This window comes from Procambarus clarkii, chromosome 19 (assembly GCF_040958095.1).
Source record: "Procambarus clarkii isolate CNS0578487 chromosome 19, FALCON_Pclarkii_2.0, whole genome shotgun sequence".
Lineage (NCBI taxonomy): Eukaryota > Metazoa > Arthropoda > Malacostraca > Decapoda > Cambaridae > Procambarus > Procambarus clarkii.
Window position 1 is genome coordinate 10,322,340 of NC_091168.1, and position 25,744 is coordinate 10,348,083.

The 25,744-nt window shown below is 50.1% G+C and overlaps 1 protein-coding gene across 5 annotated transcripts in view; it reads right to left on the minus strand.

Annotated features, from left to right (window-relative positions):
• The window catches only part of LOC123757626 (maltase A2), a 443,152-nt gene that overhangs the window by 407,168 nt on the left and 10,240 nt on the right, over positions 1-25,744 (minus strand). For all 5 annotated transcript variants that reach the window (XM_069326926.1, XM_069326925.1, XM_045741456.2 and 2 more), the window contains exon 2: positions 12,814-13,071. In XM_069326926.1, the coding sequence (XP_069183027.1) occupies positions 12,814-13,067 (254 nt within the window). In that variant the 5' untranslated portion in view covers positions 13,068-13,071. The remainder of the gene's footprint in view (positions 1-12,813; positions 13,072-25,744) is intronic.

Here is a 25,744-nt window from a genome sequence, read left to right on the forward strand (position 1 = left end):
AGCGCCTCTACATCCTCTGCAAGCCAATCCTATGACAGCCCCAGGAGGGAAAAGAAACGCAGGACCAAAACCAAAATGCCAGAAGCGTGCAAGTCCACCACCACAAGTGCAGCTGACAGGGAAGGAACCCTCATAAGGAGCCGCCCCGCACCAACATCCCGCAGAAGGGCAGGAGCGAAAAAGACACTCATTAAGAGGAGCAAAATTGCCCCCATGAAAACGAGCAGCGCCGAGACAGTGCTAAGAGAAGAGATATGAACAAAAGAACAAGAAGGCCAAACACCCAGAAGCTGCCTGGAATAGGACCCACAAGCCCTAGAAAGGACCGGAGGGAAGCTCAACCGAACGACTACAGACGTACCAGAAAACGGGAAGGAGCAAAACCGTCCCGAACCTTCGAGAACAAAAAGAAGCAAACACAAAGGACAAAGGCACAAAAACCCCATTGTACCCAAGACCAAATGTCATGCAGAACCCCAAGAAGAGGGGGACGTGATGGAGAAGGCCCGTCCCGGAAAAAAGGGGCAAAGACCGTAGAAACGCACCCACCGACAGGACGGAAGCAACAGGCATAATGAACAAGGAAACCAAGCCCAGGGAGGGGCCGACGCCCACAAAGCATGCGTGGAGAGGGGGAACAGAAAAAACCCACTCCACAAAACTGCAAGCCCCACCCAGAGGGGTAGAAAAACCCCGGCGGGAACCAACGGGGCCTGAGGCCCCACACGTTAGCCCCACCCCAGCCCCGGGAACCCACCCTGCAGGCCCCGGGGCCGAGCTGTCCCCTCAAAGCCCCAGCATCAAGAAAAACCCCGGGGCAGCCGGGAAAAACACTAAAGAAGGGAGCCCACTGGGCTCTGGAACTTGAACCGAAACCGGAGGATAGGCGAGGGGCGAGACGAAGACCCCAAGCTCATCCCCAGCCAGCACAACCAGGCGAGGACAACGAGGACAGGACAGAGAATCCAAGGAACATGGAAAAACCAGACCCGGCACAGCAAGACCGGCAAGGAAGGAGGGCCCCAGAGGGAACACGGAAGGGCCGAACAAAATGCCACAACCAACCCCGACACGCAGCCACAGTACCAAAACCGCAGCAAAACGTCACCACATTCCCCAAGGAGGCAACAGGGAAGATAAAGATAAATCGTAACACGAGTGGCACACAAGGGGACACAGGCGGAAACCGAGTACCCAACCGAGCCACAGAGACGGGAGAAGAAACATGTGCAGTTTAACAGGCAATCGAAAGAACACATTAGGCAGCCCAACTTGGGCTGACCCCATACACAGCCCCAAGAGCAGAGACGAGAGCGCCCATGAAGCACAGAATCCGCTCGTCAGGCGAACGACAGGGGAGAGGCAGAACCAAAGAGCCAGAACCCAATCCTGCAAGCACAAGGAGGCGAGCACAAAACACCCTCGACACAGGAAAACGTACCACCGAACAGGCACCCCCACCGTTGCACCGTGGAAAAAGGTGGAGGCGGGGCCCCGAACTCAAACAAGGTTAGACAAGCATAGGAGAGGGGCAGAATGAGTACAAGTAGGAGCCGCCTCGGAAGGGCCAAGAGGCCACCCGCAGTCACCCTGTGAACTGAGGAAGGAATCAGGTGGTGAGAACAAGAGCTGCCCTGTATGAGCCAATAACCCTGCAGTAGGCACCTCGGTTGGTACGGTCCACGTTCTCAAGTACGTATGTACACCCATTCCTACTTGCAAAAACAACAACAGCGTCAGGACGAAGGAGACGCCAGACCGCACCAACTCACCTGCAGAACATAGGCGCTGAAGGGCCATGATGCAAGCCTATGAGAACGTAGCCGCTGGAGGCGGCCAGGGCGCCCATGCTGGAGAGGAGGAGGAGGGGAGCGGCGAAGGAGGCTCCCCACCCTAAAATGCAGGGAAAAACCTCGTGACTTCCCCACAGCGGCACTCCAGAACACCCCCATAGCAACGGGGCATGGATTGGAGAAAGAAAAGAGTGAGAGGCGAAGCCCCCCCCGAGAGAAAATGGATGCAGAACACCAACACGTGTGCACACTAGTTTCAAAGCGTTATATGACAAAGAGTGCTGGGAAGACGGGACACCACGAGCGTAGCTCTCATCCTGTAACTACACTTAGGTAATTACACTTAGGTAATTACACCGCCCGGAACCAAAACAAACTCCCACGACGCATGCGCAGGACACAAAAGGAAAGTAGCCCAACAAGGCGAGAAGTAGCCCCAACAAGGCCAGAAGTAGCCCAACAAGGCCAGAAGTAGCCCAACCAGCGACAAGCAGCCCAACTGGCGACAAGTACCCCAACCGGCTACAAGTAGCCCAACCGGCTACTAGGAGCCCAACCGGCGACAAGGAGCCCCAAACGGCGACAAGGAGCCCCAAACGGCGACAAGGAGCCCCAAACAGCTACAAGGAGCCCAAACGGCTACAAGGAGCCCAAACGGCTACAAGGAGCCCAAACGGCTACAAGGAGCCCAACCTGACCAGAACAGAAGGAACCAGTATGAAGGCAAACTCCGGGACACGCAGGAGGTAAGCCGCAAAGGTCAACCGCACCGCAGGCGAAGAGATGCGGGTAGCCGAAAACCTCCTGAAGACGGAACAACAGGGACACGGAACCGAACCCAGGGAGGAGCAGAACCCAAGCCCAAATCGTACGCAGAGGAGGAAAAAGAAAACCCCACTCCTTGCAACAGTAAGCCCCGCTCAGAAAGACGGAAATCCAGGCGGGGCACAATGGAGCCCAAGGCCCCCAAGGCCGCTCCTCCCCAACCCTAGGAGCCACTACACAAGGCCCAGGGGCCGAGTCGACCTCCAAAGCCCCGGCCCCATAAGAAAAAGCCGGAGCAGCCGAGTGAGCTGGAAGAGAAGGGGCCCACTGGTCAGGCCCGGGAGCATCGGCCAGAGGAACAGACTCGAATGCCTCCGGAGCTACCCCGGACGGGGCAACCCCCGAAACTGCCCAAGTCTCAGAACCTCTAACCCCGCCCCTACCCCGAAGCCTGCAGATGCGTAGGGGCCGGAAGCAGGAGGGGGAAAAACAAGGGGGGCGTGGAAGGAACCAAGGCCGAAGCGACCAAAACCACCCAAGTCTGGGTCCCTTAACACAAAGCGGGGCAGCATCGGGGCGTCCGGGGAAGCGACAAACCAGAGCGCGTTGCAACATCCTACCCTGCAACGCGCGAGCTGCCTGCACCCACGGGAATTCATCAGCAGACTGGGTGAATGGAGTCACGAACAAGCAACAAAGCTTGCAGGACTCAAGGGTCGAATGTGTCACCGACCCAACAGGCAGCATGACGGAGGCAAAAACAATGAGAGTCACCCTGAGACAAAGGGACAGAGCAACCCTCAACTCGCACAAAGCGAGAGGGGACGCAAGGGTCTCCACTATCGGACCCGAGAGCCCCCGGGGGGGTTTTCCAGGGCCCCTAGACTGGTTCTGCTAAGGGTTATCCCAGGCAGGGCACTGCTAACCGGCGCCCCAAACTACCAAGAAAACTGCTTAAGCTGAACCCACGGGACGTGTCCACCCGTGAGAGCGAAGCAGGGGGTGCCACCACACAAACGACCCTAATATAAGGGGGGGGGGGACACAAGGCAGACCCCCCTACCAGGCAAAAACAAATATAAAAGAAAAACCAGACAAGTGGACAACGTACCCAGAGGGAACAGAGCCGGCCGCTGTCATAGGTGAAAACTAGCTACGCAGTACCCTGCGCCCCACCAGTGCTATAACTACCACTTACCCCAAGGCAAACAAGGGAGGAAAACCCCCAAACGCCAAGCAGCGAAAAGCCAACAGAGGTAGACCCAAGGTGACTTGTGGAAGGCAACCCCAAGCCCCAAGGGCGGTACTTACAGGGCACTCAGGGAAGGTGACCCTAAGCACATGCAGCCCAAGTACCTGAGAATACTACTCCCAGCTCACACGACCACCGTAAGAGCAGCACTGCAAACGAGTCACAGCACTCAGACAAGACCGGAGCTGGAGCCACACGACCATGCACTATCCCATCAGCCGAAAAACTGGGGCGGAGATCGCTGCGCAGACATGCGGCGCGGCTCATGTGACGTCATGCTTGTTAGTTCGTTTTTCTGGGGAAGTTCTGTCCACTCGTTTGTCGATTTTTGTTGTTAACCAGAATAGGGGTTTGTTTTGTGGCGCTTACCTTTCTGGGTACCTGTCCGGGTCGATAGCAGATATAGAATGATCCAAATCACATGTGCAATTCTATGGGCCATTGCTTCCCATGCATCTCTGAGGGGGCCAGGTTCTGGCTCGTGGTCCCCGGTAGGCCTAGAACTCCACCCACATCGACTGATCCAAAATAGTTAGGGTATCCACATCAGCCATGGATAGCTCTGGGGAGCCGTAGGGGCTCCCCCCAGAAAATGCAGCAAGACATCGAACCTAGCAACGTCATGGCCACGGGGATAGACCACAGGCTCTCTAGCCGAAAAACCCTGCGGACAACCTGGGAGACCCGCACCCGCGAAAAGGGAAGAAAGGAAGCCGGAGCAACCCAAAGTGCGTCCACGGACACAGAGTCCAAGGCATGCAATTAACTGGAGGGCCGCAACCGGACACAAAAATTATGCACCCCCCGGCCCAACCAACCAAGCATCCACAACCGAAGAACCCATCCGGAAAGCAGCAGTCTCAACCACCACCAGAAAAGAAGGAGACGGCTGCAGACGAACAACCTATCGCTATGACTGAAGGAGCAGAAAACCCCTGCGCCGGAGGAGAGCATGAGGCTCACCAAATCGACCCCTAGAGACCAATGCAAACAGAAAAAGAGCCTCCGAGAAACAATCCCGAACCGAAGGGCCCACAACAAACCGTGGAGAAGGAAAGAAAAAAGAGCCCTCTGTCCAAAGACCAGGACGGCACAAGCGGTGCAAGAGCAGGCCGGAGGTGAACAACGCACGAGACAGCTTGGGAAACAGCACAGACAGAACACCAATACCGAAAGGAAGCTGAAGCGGCTTCGCCAGCACCACAGAATATGAGGCGACAGTATGGGGGGCAAGATGATGGCCCTGATCCTCCACAAGAGAAGGACAAGACCACGCCAACAAACGCAGCTACCGAAGGGACAGAAGGAAAAGGAAGGACTGCCAAAAAACCCCACACTGCTGCCAAGAAGAAGCACGCAGGTGGGACACCATGAACGAAACTACGCGACCACCAACAGAAGGCGATTTACTTGCAGTAAATTGCGCTTCACATCATATGATGCTTTGAAGTACTACGCAAGATTTAAATGGCCGCAGATACACGGGGTTCACCACACCTTCATCAGGGCTCTTGTAAACAGACGCCATTTTTTTTTTAAATCGTGGGCCAAATTCCCGGGTGTTAGGGGCCTCAGTATTGAGTGAGCTACCAAGCCTGACGCATGCAGCATGAGCTCACAGCACTGCTGTTCAGCTTGTGACCACAGCATCACCTAAAAATACCATAATATACTTGTTCATGCTATTATGTAGCATTGATATTATTACAAAAGACCCCTGACTGTGATAAAACTGACCAGGGTTCTGATAATAGCAGGATTGTGGTGATATTTAGTGCTGTGCGCCATGGAGGGAGGAGTAATGCTGTGGGAGGGGAGGGTAGTGGCATTGTCTTCTGACTGTGTGTGGCCACCTTTTATTGACTGCACTCACCATACCAGCTTAGTGGTTCGCTATGGTGAACACAAATGTAGAAACTTACATATAACGTGTGTATAGAGGGTATAAACAGCAAAAGGAGTAGGTTGGGAGCCGCCATTTTGATGAGGGAGGTGGCGTCATCTGCACGACTTATCATGTTGTTTACTGGTAACCACTATGGTCTTTGGGCACCATACTAGTTTACTTGTACAAGTATGGTGAATAAAACAGGTAGATACTTATATATAATGTGTGTATATAGCATAATAACACCACAAACAGTATTGTTGGAGGAGAAATATTAGTGCGTCTGGCCTTGAGGGCGGCCGCCACCGGCTGACTGTGTGGGTAGCTACGTCTCTGTGCCTTTACTCACCATACAAGCTTGGATGTACAGTTATGGTGAACAAAACATGTAAATACTTATATAAAACATCTGTATATAAAAGCAAAAACAGTATGGTGGGAGGAGAATGGTGGCAAGTCAAGTAAGGTGAGGGAGGGAGTGGCAGCCAGTGGCGGGCTGCCACTGGCTGCCAATGCCACTGACATTCAGCATACCAACTTAGTGGTTCGTTATGGTGAACAAGAATGTAGATACTTATATATAGCATCTGTATATAGTGAATAAAAGTAAAAACAGTATTGTGGGAGGAGAATGTGGGTGAGTCAGGTGACTTGAGGGAGGGAGGAAGAAGCAACCAGTGGCGGGCTGCCACTGCCACTGCCACTCAACATGCTAACTTAGTGGTTCGTTATGGTGAACACGAATGTAGATACTTATATATAACGTCTGTATATAGTGAATAAAAGCAAAAACAGTATGGTGGGAGGAGAATGTGGGCGAGTGAGGTGTTGAGGGAGGGAGTGAGTGGCTGGCTGGTACACGGCGGTCACTCCTCATTACTTTTTGACTTATAATACCAACTTAGTGGTTCATTAAGGTGAACAAAACATGCAGATACTTATATATAACCTGTGTATATAGTGTAATAACCGACAAAGTATTTGTTCACTGTTTGATGAACATAATTGAATCAACAATATGCACACCATATTTTTGAGTACAGTGATGATTCACTCATTTTATTATATAAATATATCACACTACACACTATTGAATAATATTACAGCAAAAAACTACAAAATATCAATCAGAGACATTGAAATAATTAGGTAATTATTTCTTTGTGGCCACTGCGGCCTGACAGCTGGAGAGCAACAGACCGCCTGGGACGCACACTGAGTCAGCGCCTGTTTTTTGCCACTTCCCCGCCCTATAGCGGGCAATATATGCCACTTACGATTTTTTTATTATTTTTCCCATGATCAGTGAACACAAATTAACAGGTTTAGAAGAAAATATATCTATATATTTTTTTTTTTTGGTATGCGCCTGTGAGTGACACATGCTAAATAGCCAGGGGCCATACAAGGGTTAAACAGCCTGCGTATACACAAGGTTCACCACACCTTCATCAGGGCTCTTGTAAACAGACGCCATTTTTTTTTTTAAATCGTGGGCCAAATTCCCGGGTGTTAGGGGCCTCAGTATTGAGTGAGCTACCAAGCCTGACGCACGCAGCATCTCACAGCACTGCTGTTCAGCTTGTGACCACAGCATTGCCTAAGAATGTCATACTATACATGATCTTGCTAAATTCACAGCACTGCTGTTCAGCTTGTGACCACAGCATCGCCTAAGAATGCCATAATATATACATGATCTTGCTATTATTTAGCAATGATATTATTACAGAAGACCCCTGACTGTTATAAAACTGACCAGGGTTCTGATAATAGCAGGATTGTGGTGATATTTAGTGCTGTGCACCATGGAGGGAGGAGTAATGCTGTGGGAGGGAGGGTGGTGGCGTTGTCTTCTGACTGTGTGTGGCCACCTTTTATTGACTGCACTCACCATACCAGCTTAGTGGTTCGCTATGGTGAACACAAATGTAGATACTTATATATAACGTGTGTACAGAGTGTAATAACAGCAATAGGAGTAGGTTGGGAGCCGCCATTTTGGTGAGGGAGGTGCGTCGTCTGCACAACTTATTATGTTGTTTACTAGTGACCACTATGGTCTTTGGGCACCATACCAGCTTACGTGTACAAGTATGGGGATTAAAACAGGTAGAAACTTATATATAATGTGTGTATATAGCGTAATAACACCACAAACAGTATTGTTGGAGGAGAAATATTAGTGCGTCTGGCCTTGAGGGCGGCCGCCAACGCTCCGTCTAATTACCGCAAGCTACCACAAGCTACACAAGCTTCACAAAGCTTCCTGGCAATACGTTAGTAATGAATAAATATGATATATTTACTTATTATAATGTTGGTGCTGAATGTACAACACGAAAAAACAATTTTAATCTGAAAAAGTATCTTTTTATAAAGAAATTAGACGAAAATAAAGAGCTAGTGATGCCAAATCAAATCATCAATCCAAGCTTCGGTTAGGTTAGGTTAGGTTAGGTTAGGTTAGGTTTGGTTTGGTTTGGTTTGGTTTAATTAGGTTAGGTTAGGTCAGCCTAACCTAACATATCATATTTATTCATTACTAACGTATTGCCAGGAAGCTTTGTGAAGCTTGTGTAGCTTGTGGTAGCTTGCAGTAATTAGATGGACCCGCCGCCACCAGCTGACTGTGTGAGTAGCTACGTCTTTGTGCCTTTACTCACCATACAAGCTTAGATGTACAGTTATGGTGAACTAAACCTGTGAATACTTATATATAACGTCTGTATATAAAAGCAAAAACAGTATGGTGGGAGGAGAATGGTGGCGAGTCAGGTGAGGTGAGGTGAGGGAGGGAGGGAGTGGCAGCCCGCCACTGGTTGCCACTGCCACTCAACATACCAACTTAGTGGTTTGTTATGATGAACACGAATGTAGATACTTATATATAATGTCTGTATATAGTGAATAAAAGCAAAAACAGTATTGTGGGAGGAGAATGTGGGTGAGTCAGGTGAGTTGAGGGAGGGAGGAAGAAGCAGCCAGTGGCGGGCTGCCACTGGCTGCCATTGCCACTCAGCATACCAACTTAGTGGTTCATTATGGTGAACACGAATGTAGATACTTATATATAACGTCTGTATATAGTGAATAAAAGCAAAAACAGTATGGTAGGAGGAGAATGTGGGCGAGTGAGGTGTTGAGGGAGGGAATGAGTGGCTGGCTGGTGTGTGGCAGTTACTCCTCGTTACTTTTTGACTCATAATAGCAACTTAGTTGTTCGTTATGGTGAACAAAACATGCAGATACTTATATATATAACCTGTGTATATAGTGTAATAACCGACAAAGCATTTGTTCACTGTTTGATGAACATAATAATTGAATCAACAATATGCACACCATATTTTTGAGTACAGCGATGATTCACTCATTTTATTATACAGAGCACCACTTGGTTTCCGAACCCCTTGGGGACGAGACCCGTCGGTTAACATGTAAGTTCGTATACGAGAAATAGAGGGGAAAAAATAAACTAGAAATGTAAAAAGAAATTTTTCCGAAAAAATTCACGAAAAAACTCTAGGGGAAAAAATCGACAGGTTCATAGCGTAAATGCGACTGTTTTGTTTGTACTCACCAATAAGTGAAGTCCTGATCCGCTTTATAAAAGTCCTTAATTGTTCCTAACTGATTATTAAGACGTCTGGCAAACATCCTCTGGATGTTTCCTGCCAGCCTGCAGGCACATCCTGCCTAAAATATACGATGCTGTACTGTACATTTAAGAAACAAATCTGGGTCACAGGTCTGTGGAGTGTGGTTAGGCTTACGGAGTCAGCCGGTCCCTCCCCCACCACCGATACACCTCCCCCTCTCCCCCCACCCCAAACCCATACACACACACACACACACTCAAAGGTCACGTGGTTCATGGTTCACTTCAACACCCATATATCGCTTCCTGCCTGCCTGCCTCCTTCCCAGCCTGCAAGCCTGCCTGCCTGCCTGCCTCCTTCCCAGCCTGCAAACCTGCCTGCCTGCCTGCCTCCTTCCCAGCCTGCAAGCCTGCCTGCCTGCCTGCCTCCTTCCCAGCCTGCAAGCCTGCCTGCCTGCCTGCCTCCTTCCCAGCCTGCAAGCCTGCCTGCCTGCCTGCCTCCTTCCCAGCCTGCAAGCCTGCCTGCCTGCCTGCCTCCTTCCCAGCCTGCAAGCCTGCCTGCCTCCTTCCCAGCCTGCAAGCCTGCCTGCCTGCCTGCCTGCCTCCTTCCCAGCCTGCAAACCTGCCTGCCTGCCTGCCTCCTTCCCAGCCTGCAAGCATCCCTGCCTGCCTGCCTCCTTCCCAGCCTGCAAGCCTGCCTGCCTGCCTGCCTCCTTCCCAGCCTGCAAGCCTGCCTGCCTGCCTGCCTCCATCCCAGCCTGCAAGCCTGCCTGCCTGCCTGCCTCCTTCCCAGCCTGCAAGCCTGCCTGCCTGCCTGCCTCCTTCCCAGCCTGCAAGCCTGCCTGCCTCCTTCCCAGCCTGCAAGCCTGTCTGCCTGCCTGCCTCCTTCCCAGCCTGCAAGCCTGCCTGCCTGCCTGCCTCCTTCCCAGCCTGCAAGCCTGCCTGCCTGCTTGCCTGCTTGCCTCCTTCCCAGCCTGCAAGCCTGCCTGCCTGCTTGCCTCCTTCCCAGCCTGCAAGCCTGCCTGCCTCCTTCCCAGCCTGCAAGCCTGCCTGCCTGCCTCCTTCCCAGCCTGCAAGCCTGCCTGCCTCCTTCCCAGCCTGCAAGCCTGCCTGCCTGCCTCCTTCCCAGCCTGCAAGCCTGCCTGCCTGCCTGCCTCCTTCCCAGCCTGCCAGCCTGCTTCCTTTCCAGCCAGCCTGCCTCCCTCCCTGCCATCATGCTAATGGGTAGTGTGTGTTAGGCTTATCTTCGGGAATGAGCCGGTCTCACCCCCACCACCAACAAACCACCCGCCCCCCTACATCCCATCTCTCAAGGTCACGCGGTTCAACCGCGTGACTACCACTCACTCCCTGCTGCGCCTGCCTGCCTGCCTGCCTGCCTGCCTGTGCCTGCCTGCCTGCCTGTGCCTGCCTGCCTGTGCCTGCCAGCCTGCCTTTCCCTCCCTAATTCTCACTACTTCCATCCCTTCCTGCCTACCTCCTAGCATCTCTCCCTACCTCCCCTCCCTCTTAGCATCTCTCCCTACCTCCTAACATCTCTCCCTACCTCCCCCTCCCTCCTAGCATCTCTCTCTCCCCCTCTGTCACTGATTCTCCCCCCCTCCTCATTCATACTGCCTCCCACCTAAGTTGCATCGTTCATCCACCCACCAGTCGGCCATCACTGATGCAATGCGTGCATTTGGAGCCAACATGGTGCACAGATGTTTCTTGATTGTGCAGATATGTAAAACAAAAGCACAGAATGAACATTCCAGCCTTATGGCAATTCAAAATAATAGGAATAATAGGCCGTGAATCTGTGAAGTCACAGTGGGCAAACTGGACCATCTCCCACCCACCACAACAAGCCGGCGTGACGCTTGGCGGACCCCTTCCTACCCGAACTTTGTTCGGGTAGCATGACTCCCCAACCCCAATCGGGAAACTGGAAGTTTCGGATAACTAAAGTTCGGAAACCAAGTGGTGCTCTGTATAAATATATCACACTACACACTATTGAATAATATTACGGCAAAAAAACTATGAAAAATCAATTAGCGACACTTGAAATAATTAGGTAATTATCTCTTTGTGGCCACTCCTGTCTGACAGCTGGCGAGCAACAGACCATCTGTGACGCACGCTGAGTCAGCGCCTGTTTTTTGCCAGACTTCCCCACCCTATAGCGGGCAATATATGCCACTTACGATTTTTTAATTATTTTTCCTATGATCAGTGAACACAAATTAACACTTTCGCACTCGTGGCGCTCAAAAAAAAATAATACCCTAGATGCTTTCGGCGCTCCGCGCACCTACGCGGTAAGACCGAAAAAGTGTACACTCTTTTTACTGTCCTGACAATAATTGAAGGCGCACGTATTTAAATTTGGTATCACTGTGTTCGCAATGAAATTGTCTATAAGAGCATACCTATAAAATGCCGCCCAAGCATAAGGACTATCAACACCAAATAAAAAACTATTCAGATCACTCGCCAAGAGCGCCAAACAGCAACAAAATGTTTCCACTCTCTTAATGGTTGCGAAGCCTACAGTTGTCCTACATCGCTAATTGTGGTATCATTGGAATCGCAATAAAATTCTCTACACGGACATATGCATATAAATATAGATTCAATGTCGTAGCCCACCCAAAACAGTGTGGGAAGTGGCCGAAGTGTTACCCGCGGCAGCATATCGGCGAAACTCGCTTTGAAAAGTGTATATTCAATTCACTGTCCTGACATTATTTGTCGATGTATGTATTTCATTTTTGTACCAATGTGCTCGCAATAGAATGTTCTATAAGATCATAAGTATTAAAGGTCACATAAGGATGCGTTCGACCGGCAACATATATAAAAACTACGTCGATTACACTCGTCGTGTCAATAATACAATTGTTTTACCACGATGATTCACTGCCACGCCGTTTTCTTTTATAAGCTGTTCGGCTATTAGAGAAAACGTAAATTTCATGGCAAACATTTGTATACTATTCCCAAGTTGATCGGATAATAAATGGATTTTATACAAATATTTTTGCTCGTGACGCCCCCGAGGGGCACGAGTGCTGTGTGCTTAAAATATTGATGACGAGTCACGTCTACTGGAAAGCGCGAAAGTGTTAACAGGTTTAGAAGAAAAAATATTTTTTTTTTTTTTGGTATGCGCCTGTGGGTGACAAATGCTAAATAGCCCGGCGCCACACAATGGTTAAGGTGATCTAGAATTCAATTCTCCTTGCACCTCCTTAGAGGGAAAACCAGGTTCTGGCCTCTGGTCCCTGGTAGGCTTAAAAATATATATATATCTTGCAAGGGCCTGGTGTTGGGATTGGACTGGGCAGAGCTGGCCAGACATCAAGCACCAAGGAGCCCTCTCCAAAAATTACCTTATATCTACAATTACATAACAACAGTCATCCATCAGAAGTTTAACAAAGTTCAGCTTAACAGAATATACAGCCAGGAGAAGGTCATGTAACATTACTGACTAACAATGGATAAGTAATATATATATATGACTTACTGCACATTGTGAGCAATGTATCCCATTCCCTCAGAGTCTATACAAGTACTGTCAGACTGGCCTACATCTGCTGAATCGTCAGAAGTGTAAATAATACAGGGAAGACCTTCGTTCTCATTGTCATCTGAGCGAGAGATGCTGGATCGTGAGTCATCAGAGTCTGAACCTCCAATCTGGGAGTATTCACCACCACTAATACCACTTCCACCAGTTCCTCCACCTGCACCGAAAGGTCGCAGATGTGGCTTGTCCATTATTCTGAAATCAAGAAGTGAAATTGTACTGGTAATTAGAAAATGTATCAACTTTTTTATTCTCTCATATACAGTAGAGTATTATCTGAAATAATGTGCGGGAGTGCTTGTTTATCCATGATGCTATACAGATTATTATAGTACAGAATAATGAATGTCCGAGCGATATTTTAATTATTTTATTATTTAATATCTAAAACCTTTTATTATTATTATTGCAGTTTTATTTTGTATCAGAGATGATGCTTGCCCACCCGTGAAAATTAAAATGTTCTAATGATGATGTATGTACTATATGATATATATGTAGCGAGTAAACTTATACTCACTCCATTATCTCATCATCTTAATGGCATAACTAGTTAGCACTAACTACACAAGTTATAATCCTATCCCTATTTACAGGTAATGGGTTTTCCACCCTCCTATCTTATTGTGAGGTGTAGTCACCGTATATAAGCAAGCGATTTGAGAATAGCAAACCAGTACAATTTCCAGTCAAGAATGTAGCACTCGGCGTAGGCAGTTCTAATTGTCTCTAAGATGCTACAGCTTCGACACAGAACAGGCAGCAGACTAAGACCGCATCCAACTACAACGCTCTCCCACATAGAGCTCCGCGACTCCGGCCACACTCAGCTCTCTGCTCCAACCTCCGTCTCAACATCTACGACACTGCTGTATCCAGGATTACTAAATAAATATGAAACTCACTAAACACTGTGTATCTAATCTGCCCTACAACGTAACATAATCGTACGTTACATTGGTGACCCCGGAGTGACCGTGGGTCACTCCAGGGTCTTTAGTAGTCCTGGATACAGCAGTGTCGTAGACGTTGAGACGGAACTTGGAGCAGAGCAGAGAGCTGAGTGTGGCCGGAGTCGCAGAGCTCTATGTGGGAGAGCGTTGTAAAACAAACTTCTAATCTAATCAACTGTTTACATCATTTATCATTTAGATTCATATTCACAACTCTATAGGGCTCAGATTTAAATACTGTACAGTAGTTAGGACACTACAATATCACATGAACACTCAACTCTCAAACTGAAGTGAGACCAGTCAATGCTTTAGCTTGATGAACTAAAATGTATAGGCATTGAATATTAAACTATATTAATCACTCATGCAAAAAAGTAATCAAATAAATCTTTATATAATGAAATAATTTAAATAAACCAGCGTTGAATGTAATGAAATGCCATTTTCTGGGTGAGTCCTGGAGGCTCCTCGGAGCTATCCAGGCTGATATGCTAATGTCAGACTTTGGCATCAGTCATGTGTATGGAGTTCTTAGGCCTACCGGGGACCACGGCCAGAACCGGGCCCCCTCAGAGAGGCAAGGGAAGCAATGGCCTATAGAAGCCCCCGTGTGGTTGGAAGCATTCTATGTCTGCCATCGACCGGAACAGGCACCCAGAAAGGTAAGCGCCTCAAAACAAACCCCTATTCTGGTTAAAATTGCTACCAAAAGCCGAACTAGTGGATAGAACTCCCCAGCCGAAAACAAGCAAACTAGTGTGACGTCACACACCGCCGCGCCGCTGTCTGCGCAGCTCCCCCCTCCCCGGGAGGGGGAAAGGGGAGCCCCAGACCCTCCACGCCGGCTACCCACACCTCAGTTCTTGAGGCTGGATGTCAAAAACGCGAAAAACCGCCGACCAGAGGGAGGGAGGGATGCCGGGGAGCCTCCGGGACTCACCCAGAAAATGGTGTTTCATTACATTCAACGCCGGTTTTCTGGGGGGAGCCCCGTCGGCTCCCCAGAGCTAACTACCCACAGACGGAAAAAGAGGGACTTACACGGGAGGCGGTCGTCGCTCACTCCTCAACTCGAAGCCGAGACAACTGGCTGCAACCGCCGACCCAAAGCAACACAGGCCCGACGGGGCCCAGGGACATTCACAAGGTAACGAGCAGCCAGGACCTTGTTCGACCGCCAAAATCCCTGCGCCCGAATATCAGACCAAGACATATTCCCAAAGACGGCAGCAGGAGCCGCGAACTTACGAACGTCATGGGCACGGGGATAGACCGCAGGCTGGTTGGACTTAATAACCCTGCGGACGACCTGGGAGACCCGAACCCGCGAACAGGGAAGAAGGGAAACCAGATCAACCCACAGCACGTCCCCGGACACAAAAGCCGTGGCGCGCAAATAACAGCGAAGCGCCGCAACCGGACACAAAACATGATGCACCCCCGGCCTGACCAACCAAGCATCAACCACCCATGGACCCCTCCAGAACGCAGCAGTCTCATTCTTCACCAGAAAAGAGGGAGACGGCTGCAAACGAACAAAACAATCACCACAACCAAAAGAGCAGAAACCCCTGCGCCGGAGGAGAGCATGAAGCTCCCCTACCCGACCCCCAGAGGCCAAAGCCAACAAGAAAAGTGCCTTGGAAAAACAATCCTGCACCGAAGGGGCCACAACGAAACGAGGAGACGAAAGGAAAGCGAGCACTCTGTCCAAAGACCAGGACGGCTCAGGCGACGCATGAGCAGGCCGGAGGTGAAGCAATGCACGAGACAGCTTGCGAAACGGCGCAGACGTAACATCGATACCGAAAGCAAGCTGAAGCGGCTCCGCCAGCGCCGCATGATACAAGGCGACTGTGTTAGGCATAAGACAATGGTCCTGAAACAACCACGAGAGGAAGGACAAGACCACCCGAACAGACAAGGAACTAACACGACGAAGACACAAAAAGAAACGGAAGGACCGCCAGGAAACTTCATACTGCTGCCGAGAAGAAGCCCTCAGGTGGGACACCAACAAGGAGGCCACCTGATCACCATAGAGATGATGATAGACTCGAGTCAAAAAACCCATACGCGAAGACTCGAGGAGAAGATCGAACCAGCCACGTGACGTATTGGCCCGATCTGCTGAAAGAGGCGGAGCCGCAGGAAAACCCTCGGGTTCGGACACCAAGCAACCAGCGCCTGAAACCAAGGCTGGGCCGGCCACCAGGGGGCCAGAAGGACAACTTTCCCCTGGTAAGTCTCTAAGCGAGTCAGGACCTGGAGCAACAGCCGAACCGGGGGAAAGAGGTACAGGAACCCTCACCTCGACCAGTCTAGCCAAAAGGCATCGACCCCGACGGCCTCGCGATCGGGGAAGGGCGCCGCATAAACGGGAAGATGCCGCGACCACGCCGACGCGAAGAGGTCCACCTCGGGGCGCCCGAACGTCTGGCAAAGCCAATGGAAGGACTCGTCGTCGACCGTCCACTCCGTGGAGAGGGGAACGAAGCGAGACAGGGCGTCGGCCAAGACGTTGGACACTCCCCGTACGTGAACGTGAACCGCCAGGAGAGCCAAACCCCGAGAACTCAGCAGACGAGTCACCCGAAGCAACCAACCCCAAAGAGACAAGGACCGCATCGAACCCCCGCGGTTCAGGCAATGAACCACCGGAGAGCAGTCCGAATGGAGCCGAATCGTCGATCCGCGGGCCACCCGAATCCTCCCCAGAGCAAACCACACTGCCGCGAACTCCCACACCGTGCTGTGAGCTCGACGGAAGGATGGATCCCAACGCCCCTGGCCGGCCTGGTGAGCACTAGTCACAAAACCCCAGCTGAGAGACGACGCATCCGTGTGCACATCGAGCGAGGGCTCGGGTAGGCGCCAAGGCACTGAACCCCGAAAAACCCGAAGAGGAAGCCGGTGACGCAGCAACCGACGCAAGGCCCCCGGGGGTCGAACTTTGCAAGCGCGAGAGAGGCGGAAGGGGGAACCCCGAAGGAACCAGAACAGCCATCGAAGCCAAACCCGACCCGGCGGGAAGACCACCATTGCGAAGTTCAGGCTCCCGCACAGCCCCTCGAGCAACCGCCGCGTGACCCGAGGGCTCTCCAGAAACAGACGAAGGCGGGACCGCAGCCGCAGGAGAGACTCCAGAGGGAGAGACAAGGAGGCGGTTCGAGAGTCCCAAACGAGACCCAGCCAAGTCCGAACCTGAGAGGGAACCAGATGTGACTTCCTCCAGTTCACCAAGAACCCGAACTCGGCGAGCTGGGAAAGAACCAAATCCCTGGCTAGCAAGCAAGCTGACTGGCTGGGAGCCCAAACCAGCCAGTCGTTGAGGTAGGCCAACACCCGAACACCTAGGAGACGCAAACGAGCCACCACAACCCGTGTAAGGCGCGTGAACACGCGAGGTGCCAGGTTCAACCCGAACGGGAGACAACGAAAGCGGTAACTCAGACGCCCCACAACAAAACCGAGCCAGTCCCTGAAACATGGATGAATCGGGACATGCCAATAAGCGTCCCGGAGGTCCAGGGACATCATCCAAGCTCCCAGCTTCAAGAGGAGCCGAACCTGAGACAGCGTAGTCATCCGAAAGGAGGGGGCAATGAACCCAGGGGTTCAGACGGGACAAGTCCAGAATGAACCGCAGGCTCGCGCAGTCCCGTTTCGGAACTGGAAACAGACGGGAAACCCATCTGAGGGACGACATCGTTTCGACGCCGCCCAAGCGTACCCACTCCAAGACGACTCAACAGAGCGCAGGGGAAGAAACCTGCCCTGCCAGCCCCTCCCCCCCTCCCCCCAAGGGAGGAGGGGCCACCCAACGCCACCGCAGGCCGCGAGACACGACCCGAAAGGCCCACAAATCGTGGGACCAGGCGCGGGCGAACAGTGCAAGCCGCCCCCACCATCGCCCCATCAATGGGGCAAACCGCGAAAGGGCCGGCAACCCTTACGAGACCCAGAACCCCGCACAGCGCGAACACCGCGCCGACCAGACGAGGGAGGGTCCGCAGGAGCCAAACCCGAACCTGACACCAGAGGCCTACCACGACGAGAGGAACCCCGAGCCCTGGCACGACCTTTCTGGGAAGACCCACCCCGGGACCCTCGGAAAACCAACAAGTTCGACATCGGACGACAAGCCGCCGACGCAGCCTGAATAAACTGCACCACAGCCGACTCCTCTAACAGAAGAGGACAAAAAGGTGAAGAACGCCTAAGAGCCAGAGCCCAAGCAGATTCCACAGAGGAACCCAGCACCGTCTGCCGACACGCGAGACAGGAAGCATAAAACAGGGAAACCGCATCCCGCAAAATCGGCGTGAACAGCTTCAACAAGGCAGCCAACGAACGCGCAGCCGAGGACAAGGTGCCGGACCCCGGGACGGACCCAAGCGTCCTCACATCCTCCACGAGCCAATCCGAAGACAGCTCCAGGAGGGAAAAGAACCGCAAGGCCGAAGCCAACGAGGCCAAAAGGCCCCGGGCGCACAAGTCCTCCTCAACAAGTGCCGCCGAAAGGGTGGGAACCTGCACATGGAGCTGAATAACGCCCACATCGCGGGGAAGGGCAGGGGCAAACAAGCACTCATTCAGGTACTCAAGCTCGCCCCCCAGGAAAACCTGAAGCACCATGGAAGCTTCCCGCCACTCCAGCGTGCGGGAACGACAGAAGGAATGCCAGGAATCCAGAACAAACAAGGGGCAGTCTGCTAGCCAGGACAACTCCGGAACCTCGTAACGGAGCCATGTTACGGCTCTCTCGGGTCGCAACTGGGTTCTTTCTCTGATGTTGTTAGAGGTAGGGTATCCGGCCCCAAGCTAGTAGTGGCTTTCAAGGGATGTGATCCGTAACGCAAGTAAATTAAAGGGGAAGGGAGACAAAGGCAAAAACTTAAACATATAATTATCACCATCACCATAAATAATATATAAATTATCACTCGGGGGAGGTATAAACACTATTATGTACAATCTTGTCTTCTTCTGAAGACACAGGATGCCCTGCTTAACAGTGCTCAAGACGAGTAGCCCTGGTTCTCTTCTTGTGGCCTCTCGACGAATCCTTAGATTCTCTTAACGAGTCTACCCTGGCCACAGGCCAGCCAAATCACAATCCCACTGGGTGCGCAGTCGTGGAGGCCGTCAACCACAAATCCAGCCTGTAGCTGGCAAGTTCCAATCAGTTCTGCAGGTTAGGCCACCGTAGTGGAGGTCTTCAACCACAAATCCAGCCTGTAGCTGGCAGGTTCCGATCAGTTCCGCAGGTTAAGCCACTCCACGACCGATACTAGGGTTGCGAGCCCTAGGCAGGAGCCTCGTGTGATCCCACAGATCACTCTCCTCACCACAACACCCCAGTGGTTAGTCTTCTCCACCAGTCAGTCCCAGGTACGACAATTCCTCAACTGCCACGTCACAGGCAGGCTAACACCACAGTGTTCATCCGGGGGGGGCGACTCACAGCTGCTGCAGCAAACACGTGGAGATTCTTCGACTGCCTTGGGTAGACTGATCCAACGTTCATTACAGCAGTCCCAGGTCGACTCTGTAATCAGACACGTCATCAGTACTGGTTACACTCTAGGGCATCTCACTTACCGGCTTAGACACAAACGCCCACCCATCTACTCCATAGATGGCGTTGCTGTCTAAGCGTCACCTCACCAGAGGTCAGCAGCGGCTACGTCACGAGTTGATTAGGACTGGAAACTAGCCCTTGTGGCCAGTATACCTCGTCCTCACTAGGTGGCGTCGTCCATTTGGAGGGGGTTTCGGGAGCTGACCCACAGATGGCGCTGTCGTCACTGCTCCGTGCTCGGACGCTGGGCTCGGGTCCGTAACAAGCCAGAAAGGGAACGAAGTCCCAAACCTGAATTCGGACGGATCCATTTCCAAGGCATAATCCGGGTTACGCAGGAGGTAAGCTGCAAAGGCCGCTCGCACCACACCAGGTTGGATGCGATAAGCCGAAAACCTCCGGAAGGACGTAACCGACGTACCCGGGGGAACACGGAACCGAACCTGGGGAGGGGCCGACACCAAATCCAATTCGTACGCAGAGGGGGGAAAAGAAAACCCCACTCCTTGTAACAATAAGCCCCGCTCAGAGGGAAGAAAAATCCAGACGGGGTCCAGCGGGGCCCAAGGCCCCAAAGTCAGCCCCTCCCCAGCCTCGAGGTCCTTCACCACAGGACCTGAGGCCGAGTCTTCTCCCCATGCTCCGACCCCACAAGACAAGGACGGAGCAGCCAGAAAAGCTGGAGGAAGGGGGGCCCACTGGTCAGACCCAGAAGCTGCGGCCGGGAGACAAGACTTGAATGCCTCTGCCGCCCCCCCCCCCCCCCGAAGGGGCACCCCCCGAAGCTGCCCGAGTCTTGAGATCAAGTAACTCCTGCTCCGACCCCGAAACCCTCAGACGCTTCGGGGCCGGAAGCAGGGGGGGGGGGACCCCAGAACGAACAGAAGGAGAAGGACAAGGAGGTGCAGACTGAACCAGGATCGAAGCGACCCCCACCCCCAAGTCTGGGTCTCGAAAAGCAAAGCGGGGCAGCCCCGGGGCATCCGGGTGAGCAACCAACCGAGCGCGTTGCAACAGACGAAACCTAGACTGCAACGCACGCACCGCCTGTACCCGAATAGAATCATCAGAGGATTGGGTAAATTGAGTCACAAGCAAGCAGCAACACTCACAGGACTCAGGGTCGAAAGTATCACCGACCCAACAGGCAGCGTGGCAGAGGCAAAAACAATGAGGGTCACCCTGAGACAAGGGGACCGAGCAACCCTCAAACTCGCACACAGCGAGTGGGGACTCTGGGGTCACATCCATCGGACCCACGCGCCCCCTAGGGGATTCCCAGGGTCCTGAGCGTTTACTTTAAGAGGACTCGTGCTCAGGTAGTCCCAGGCAGGGTGCTGCAAACCGGCGCCCAAAACTACCAAGCAAACTTCTATAGCTGAACTCCAGGGACGTGTACACTCACGGGGACCTAGCAGGGGGCGCCACCGAGGAGAACAGTGGAAGGGCAAAAACAAACTAAATAAAATGACAGAACCCCCACCAGGCAAAAACAAAAAGAAAAACAAAACCCCGCAAGAGGACAGCGAACCCCAAGGAACAGAGCCGGCCGCGATGTCGGGAATACAAGCTGAGCAGCACCCTGCGCCCCTACCAGTGCAAACTGCCTCTTACCTGCCGGTAACAAGGGAGAACAGAACATCCAAGAGCCCAACAGGCGGCCGAAAAACCGAAAGGTAAAACGGACCAGCAGAGGCAGACCCCGAGGAGCCTGTGGAAGGTGGCCCCAAGCCCCAAGGGCAGTACTTACTGGGCACTTAGGGAAGGCAGCCCTAGGCGCATGCAGCCCGAGTACTAAAGATAACTCCTGGCTCTCGCACCCACAAAACCAACACCACACGCAAAGCACAGTGCAGTAGCGACACCGGAGCCAGAGCACACGACCATTGCCTATAGCATCAGCCTCAAGAAATGAGGTGTGGGTAGCCGGCGTGGAGGGTCTGGGGCTCCCCCTTCCCCCTCCCGGGGAGGGGGGAGCTGTGCAGACACCGGCGCGGCGGTGTGTGACGTCACACTAGTTTGCTTGTTTTCTGTTGGGGAGTTCTATCCACTAGTTCGGCTTTTGGTAGCAATTTTAACCAGAATAGAGGTTTGTTTTGAGGTGCTTACCTTTCTGGGTGCCTGTTCCGGTCGATGGCAGACATAGAATGCTTCCAACCACACGGGGGCTTCTATAGGCCATTGCTCCCCTTGCCTCTCTGAGGGGGGCCCGGTTCTGGCCATGGTCCCTGGTAGGCCTAAGAACTCCATACACATGACTGATGCCAAAGTCTGACATTAGCATATCAGCCTGGAATAGCTCCGAGGAGCCAACGGGGCTCCCCCCAGAAAAAAAATTATATTTTGCATTATAAAATACTGGTATGCTTTTATGACTTGTTAACTTCAGCATCCCTAACATAAAACTCAACCTCCAAATTTGGATCATATCATTCAGGACCCAATCTAGATTTTTAAATGCCATTATTGTCCTTTTTCTTGTTATTTATAACCAAATTTTCCATATTTATAATGCCCCAACATCAAAACCATATTTTCAAAACCTAGTGAGGTCCACACCTTGGTGAATGAAAATTATGCGAGCTCAAAATTTACCTAAACTTACTTGAGGGCCACTAACACTCTATTGGTCTCAATGAGGACAAGGAGGCCTGTGGCTTGTGAAAGCCCCCCCCCCCCACACCATTTGTCATGATGATCTTTTCCAGCTGGATTTTAAAATTGTACAGAGTTTAGGCATTTATGGCTAAGGTGGGTAGGCAGTTCCATGAGTTTATAACCCTGTGAGTAAAAATGCATCCCCTGTTTTCAGTCCAACATTGTGGCTTGTTGAGATTGAAATCGTTGCTCCTTTTTTGTGATACATCTGACATTTAGAAGAAATTGTCTGGATCAACATCCTCCAAATTCTTTATTATTTTAAAGGTTTAATGAGATCAGTTCTGTTATGACTGGTTTGCAGTGTTGTTAGCCCTGTGGCCCTCAACCGTTTCTGGTACGAGAGTTGACTTAGTTTTTTTTTTTTGAGATATTTTTTTTTTTTTTTTTTTTTTTTGAGATATATACAAGAGTTGTTACATTCTTGTACAGCCACTAGTACGCGTAGCGTTTCGGGCAAGTCCTTAATTCTATGGTCCCTGGAATACGATCCCCTGCCGCGAAGAATCGTTTTTTCATCCAAGTACACATTTTACTGTTGCGTTAAACAGAGGCTACAGTTAAGGAATTGCGCCCAGTAAATCATCCCCGGCCAGGATACGAACCCATGACATAGCGCTCGCGGAACGCCATGTCATCCAGTTCTGGGATGATTTTTATTACCCAGTGTTGTACTGTACTTTCTCCAAAGCAGATATGTCATTCTGAAGAGAAGGACTCCATGCTTGGATACAATAATCCAAGTGAGGGTGAGATTTATCCAGCTGAATCACTACCTTCTTTTCCTTAGTCAATGGTACAATTGATTATTCCCAGGATTTGGTTAGTTTTTTTTTTAATGAAATCAAAATGAAATCAAATCCTAGAATATTGCATTTAATATACTCATTGACATTCAAAAGGCGCCAACTGAGGCAGTTATCTACAACAAATTTTAAAATGTAATCAGAGCCATATTAAAGGAGTTAACATTAAAACTTTAGTTTTTCCACACACTATGGCAAAATTTTACTGAATTTATTTTTAATTTTAACCTATCCTACAATGGACATCTACAGGAGAACCTAACTAAAGAGAATTTACCATCATCTTCAGTATTTTCCAGTATTAAGCCCTTTAACCCTTAAACTGCACAACAGGTCATATGAAGTGTTGAGTAACTTGCTATAAATTGTGCATCACGTCATATGACGTGTTGGCGTACTACGCAAGATTTAAACGGCTCACGGATACACAGGGTTCATTTCACCTTCATCAGGGCTCTTGTAAACAGACGCCATTTTTTTTAAATCGTGGGCCACATTCCCGGGTGTGAGGTCCTCAGTACTGAGTGAGCCACCAAAGCTGGCACACACAGCATGAGCTCACAGCACTGCTGTTCAGCTTGTAACCACAGCATCCCCTAAAAATGTCATAATATACATGAACATGCTATTCTTTAGTGATGATAGTATTACAGAAGACCCCTGACTGTGATAAAAATGACCAGGATTCTGATAATAGCAAGATTGTTGTGATAATTACCGCTGTAGTGGGAGGAGTAATCTTGGTGGGGAGGAAGGTAGCGTTGTCTGCTGACTCTGTGTGACCACCTTTTACTGTCTGGACTCAATATACCAGCTTAGTTACCTTGAGGTTACCTTGAGGTGCTTTCGGGGCTTAGCGTTCCCGCGGCCCGGTCGTCGACCAGGCCTCCTGGTTGCTGGAATGATCAACCAGGCTGTTGGACGCAGCTGCTCGCAGCTTGACGTATGAATCACAGCTGGTTGATCAGGTATCCTTTGGAGGTGCTTATCCAGTTCTCTCTTGAACACTGTGAGGGGATTGCCAGTTATGCCCCTTATGTGTGGCGGAAGCGTGTTGAACAGTCTCGGGCCTCTGATGTTGAGAGTTCTCTCTCAGAGTACCTGTTGCACCTCTGCTTTTTGACGGGGGTATTCTGCACATCCTGCCATGTCTTCTGGTCTCATGTGATGTTATTTCTATGTGCAGGTTTGGGACCAGCCCCTCTAATATTTTCCACGTGTAAATTATTATGTATCTCTCCTGCCTGCACTCCAGGGAGTACAGATTTAGGCTTTTTAGTCAGTCCCAATAGTTTAGATGTTTTACTGAGTGGATTCTAGCAGTAAAGAATCTCTGCACGCTCTCCAGGTCAGCAATTTCTCCAGCTTTGAAAGGGGCTGTCATTGTGCAGCAGTACTCCACTCTAGAGAGCACAAGCGTTTTGAAAAGTATCATCATCGGTATAGCATCTCTAGTGTGGAAAGTTCTTGTTATCCAACCTGTCATTTTTCTTGCAGTTGTGACGGCTACTTTATTGTGTTCTTTAAAGGTAAGGTCTTAGTTATGTAGTTAGTTATGTACGTATTATGTATAATGTACCTTGCCCTGCCCTGGTGACACTATTACTCTCTCATCTATCCTTATCTCAACTATGGTATTTGTGCTTGGGGTTCTACTACTACCCAAAATCATTTACGTCCTCTAATTACTCAACACAAAGCTGCTATTAGGACAATATCTAACTCTGGCCCCAGACATCACTCGGTACCCTTATTCAAATCTCTGAATATGTTAGATATTAAGTCACTGCACATCCTCTCATGTGTATTTTATATATATAAAATGCTGAACTGTAATGTCAATCCTGACCTTAAAAGCTTCCTAGAAGGTTGTAACAGAACCCATGAGCACCACACCAGAAACAAATACCTATTTGATATTCCAAGAGTACGACTTAATCAAACTAGAAATGCTTTACAAGTCAAGGGACCCAGAATGTGAAATGACCTTCCCAATTATGTTAAAGACTGTGCCTCTCCCAACCAGTTTAAGATAAAAACTAAGTACTGTACTACCTAATTAACTCCCTGTAACCTACCTCATCCCCAAAATGTCAACCCATGTCTATTTTAAACAATGCTGTTTGTTGACCAAATTGTATTTTTTGCTATTTTTTCTGCGATGTTTCTCCCCCTTTTATTTTTTTTTTTATTTTCTCAACACAATTTATACTTTAATCTCAATTAGTATTAAGTTTTAGTCTTAGTGTTTTTCCTGCCCAAAACACTTTGTGTAATAGTGGCTTTAGGCATTGTATGTACTAGCTCTATCTATAAATCCATCAACTTTTTGTATCTCACCTTGTATGTATATACTTTACCTGAATAAATATTTGTATTTGTATATTTTTATTTGTACAGTATTTGTATTATGTTCAATGCTGTCTTCTTTTATGTGTTAGCTATATGCTGTATTGTGCCAATTAATTTTTTTAAACTACCATTCAAGCTGTCAATGCAATCAATCAGAGGTACCTATGTGCTTTAACATACCTACAAATTTCTCTCATCTTCCATTTTTTTCTTCATATGTACCTGTTATCATTTTTATAAATTTTGCTAGTATTTACCTACTTAAAATTTTCTTAGGTTAAGGACCTGCCCGAAACGCTGCGCATACTAGTGGCTTTACAAGAATGTAATTACTATGCTATGTATCCTCACAATCCCAATGTACCTTCTTGTATGTATATAAATAAATAAATAAATAAATAAATAAATAAATTAGTTGTTCGCTATGGTGAACAAAACATGCAGATACTTATAACGTCTGTATATAGTGAATAACAGCAAAAACAGTATGGTGGGAGAAGAATGGTGGCGAG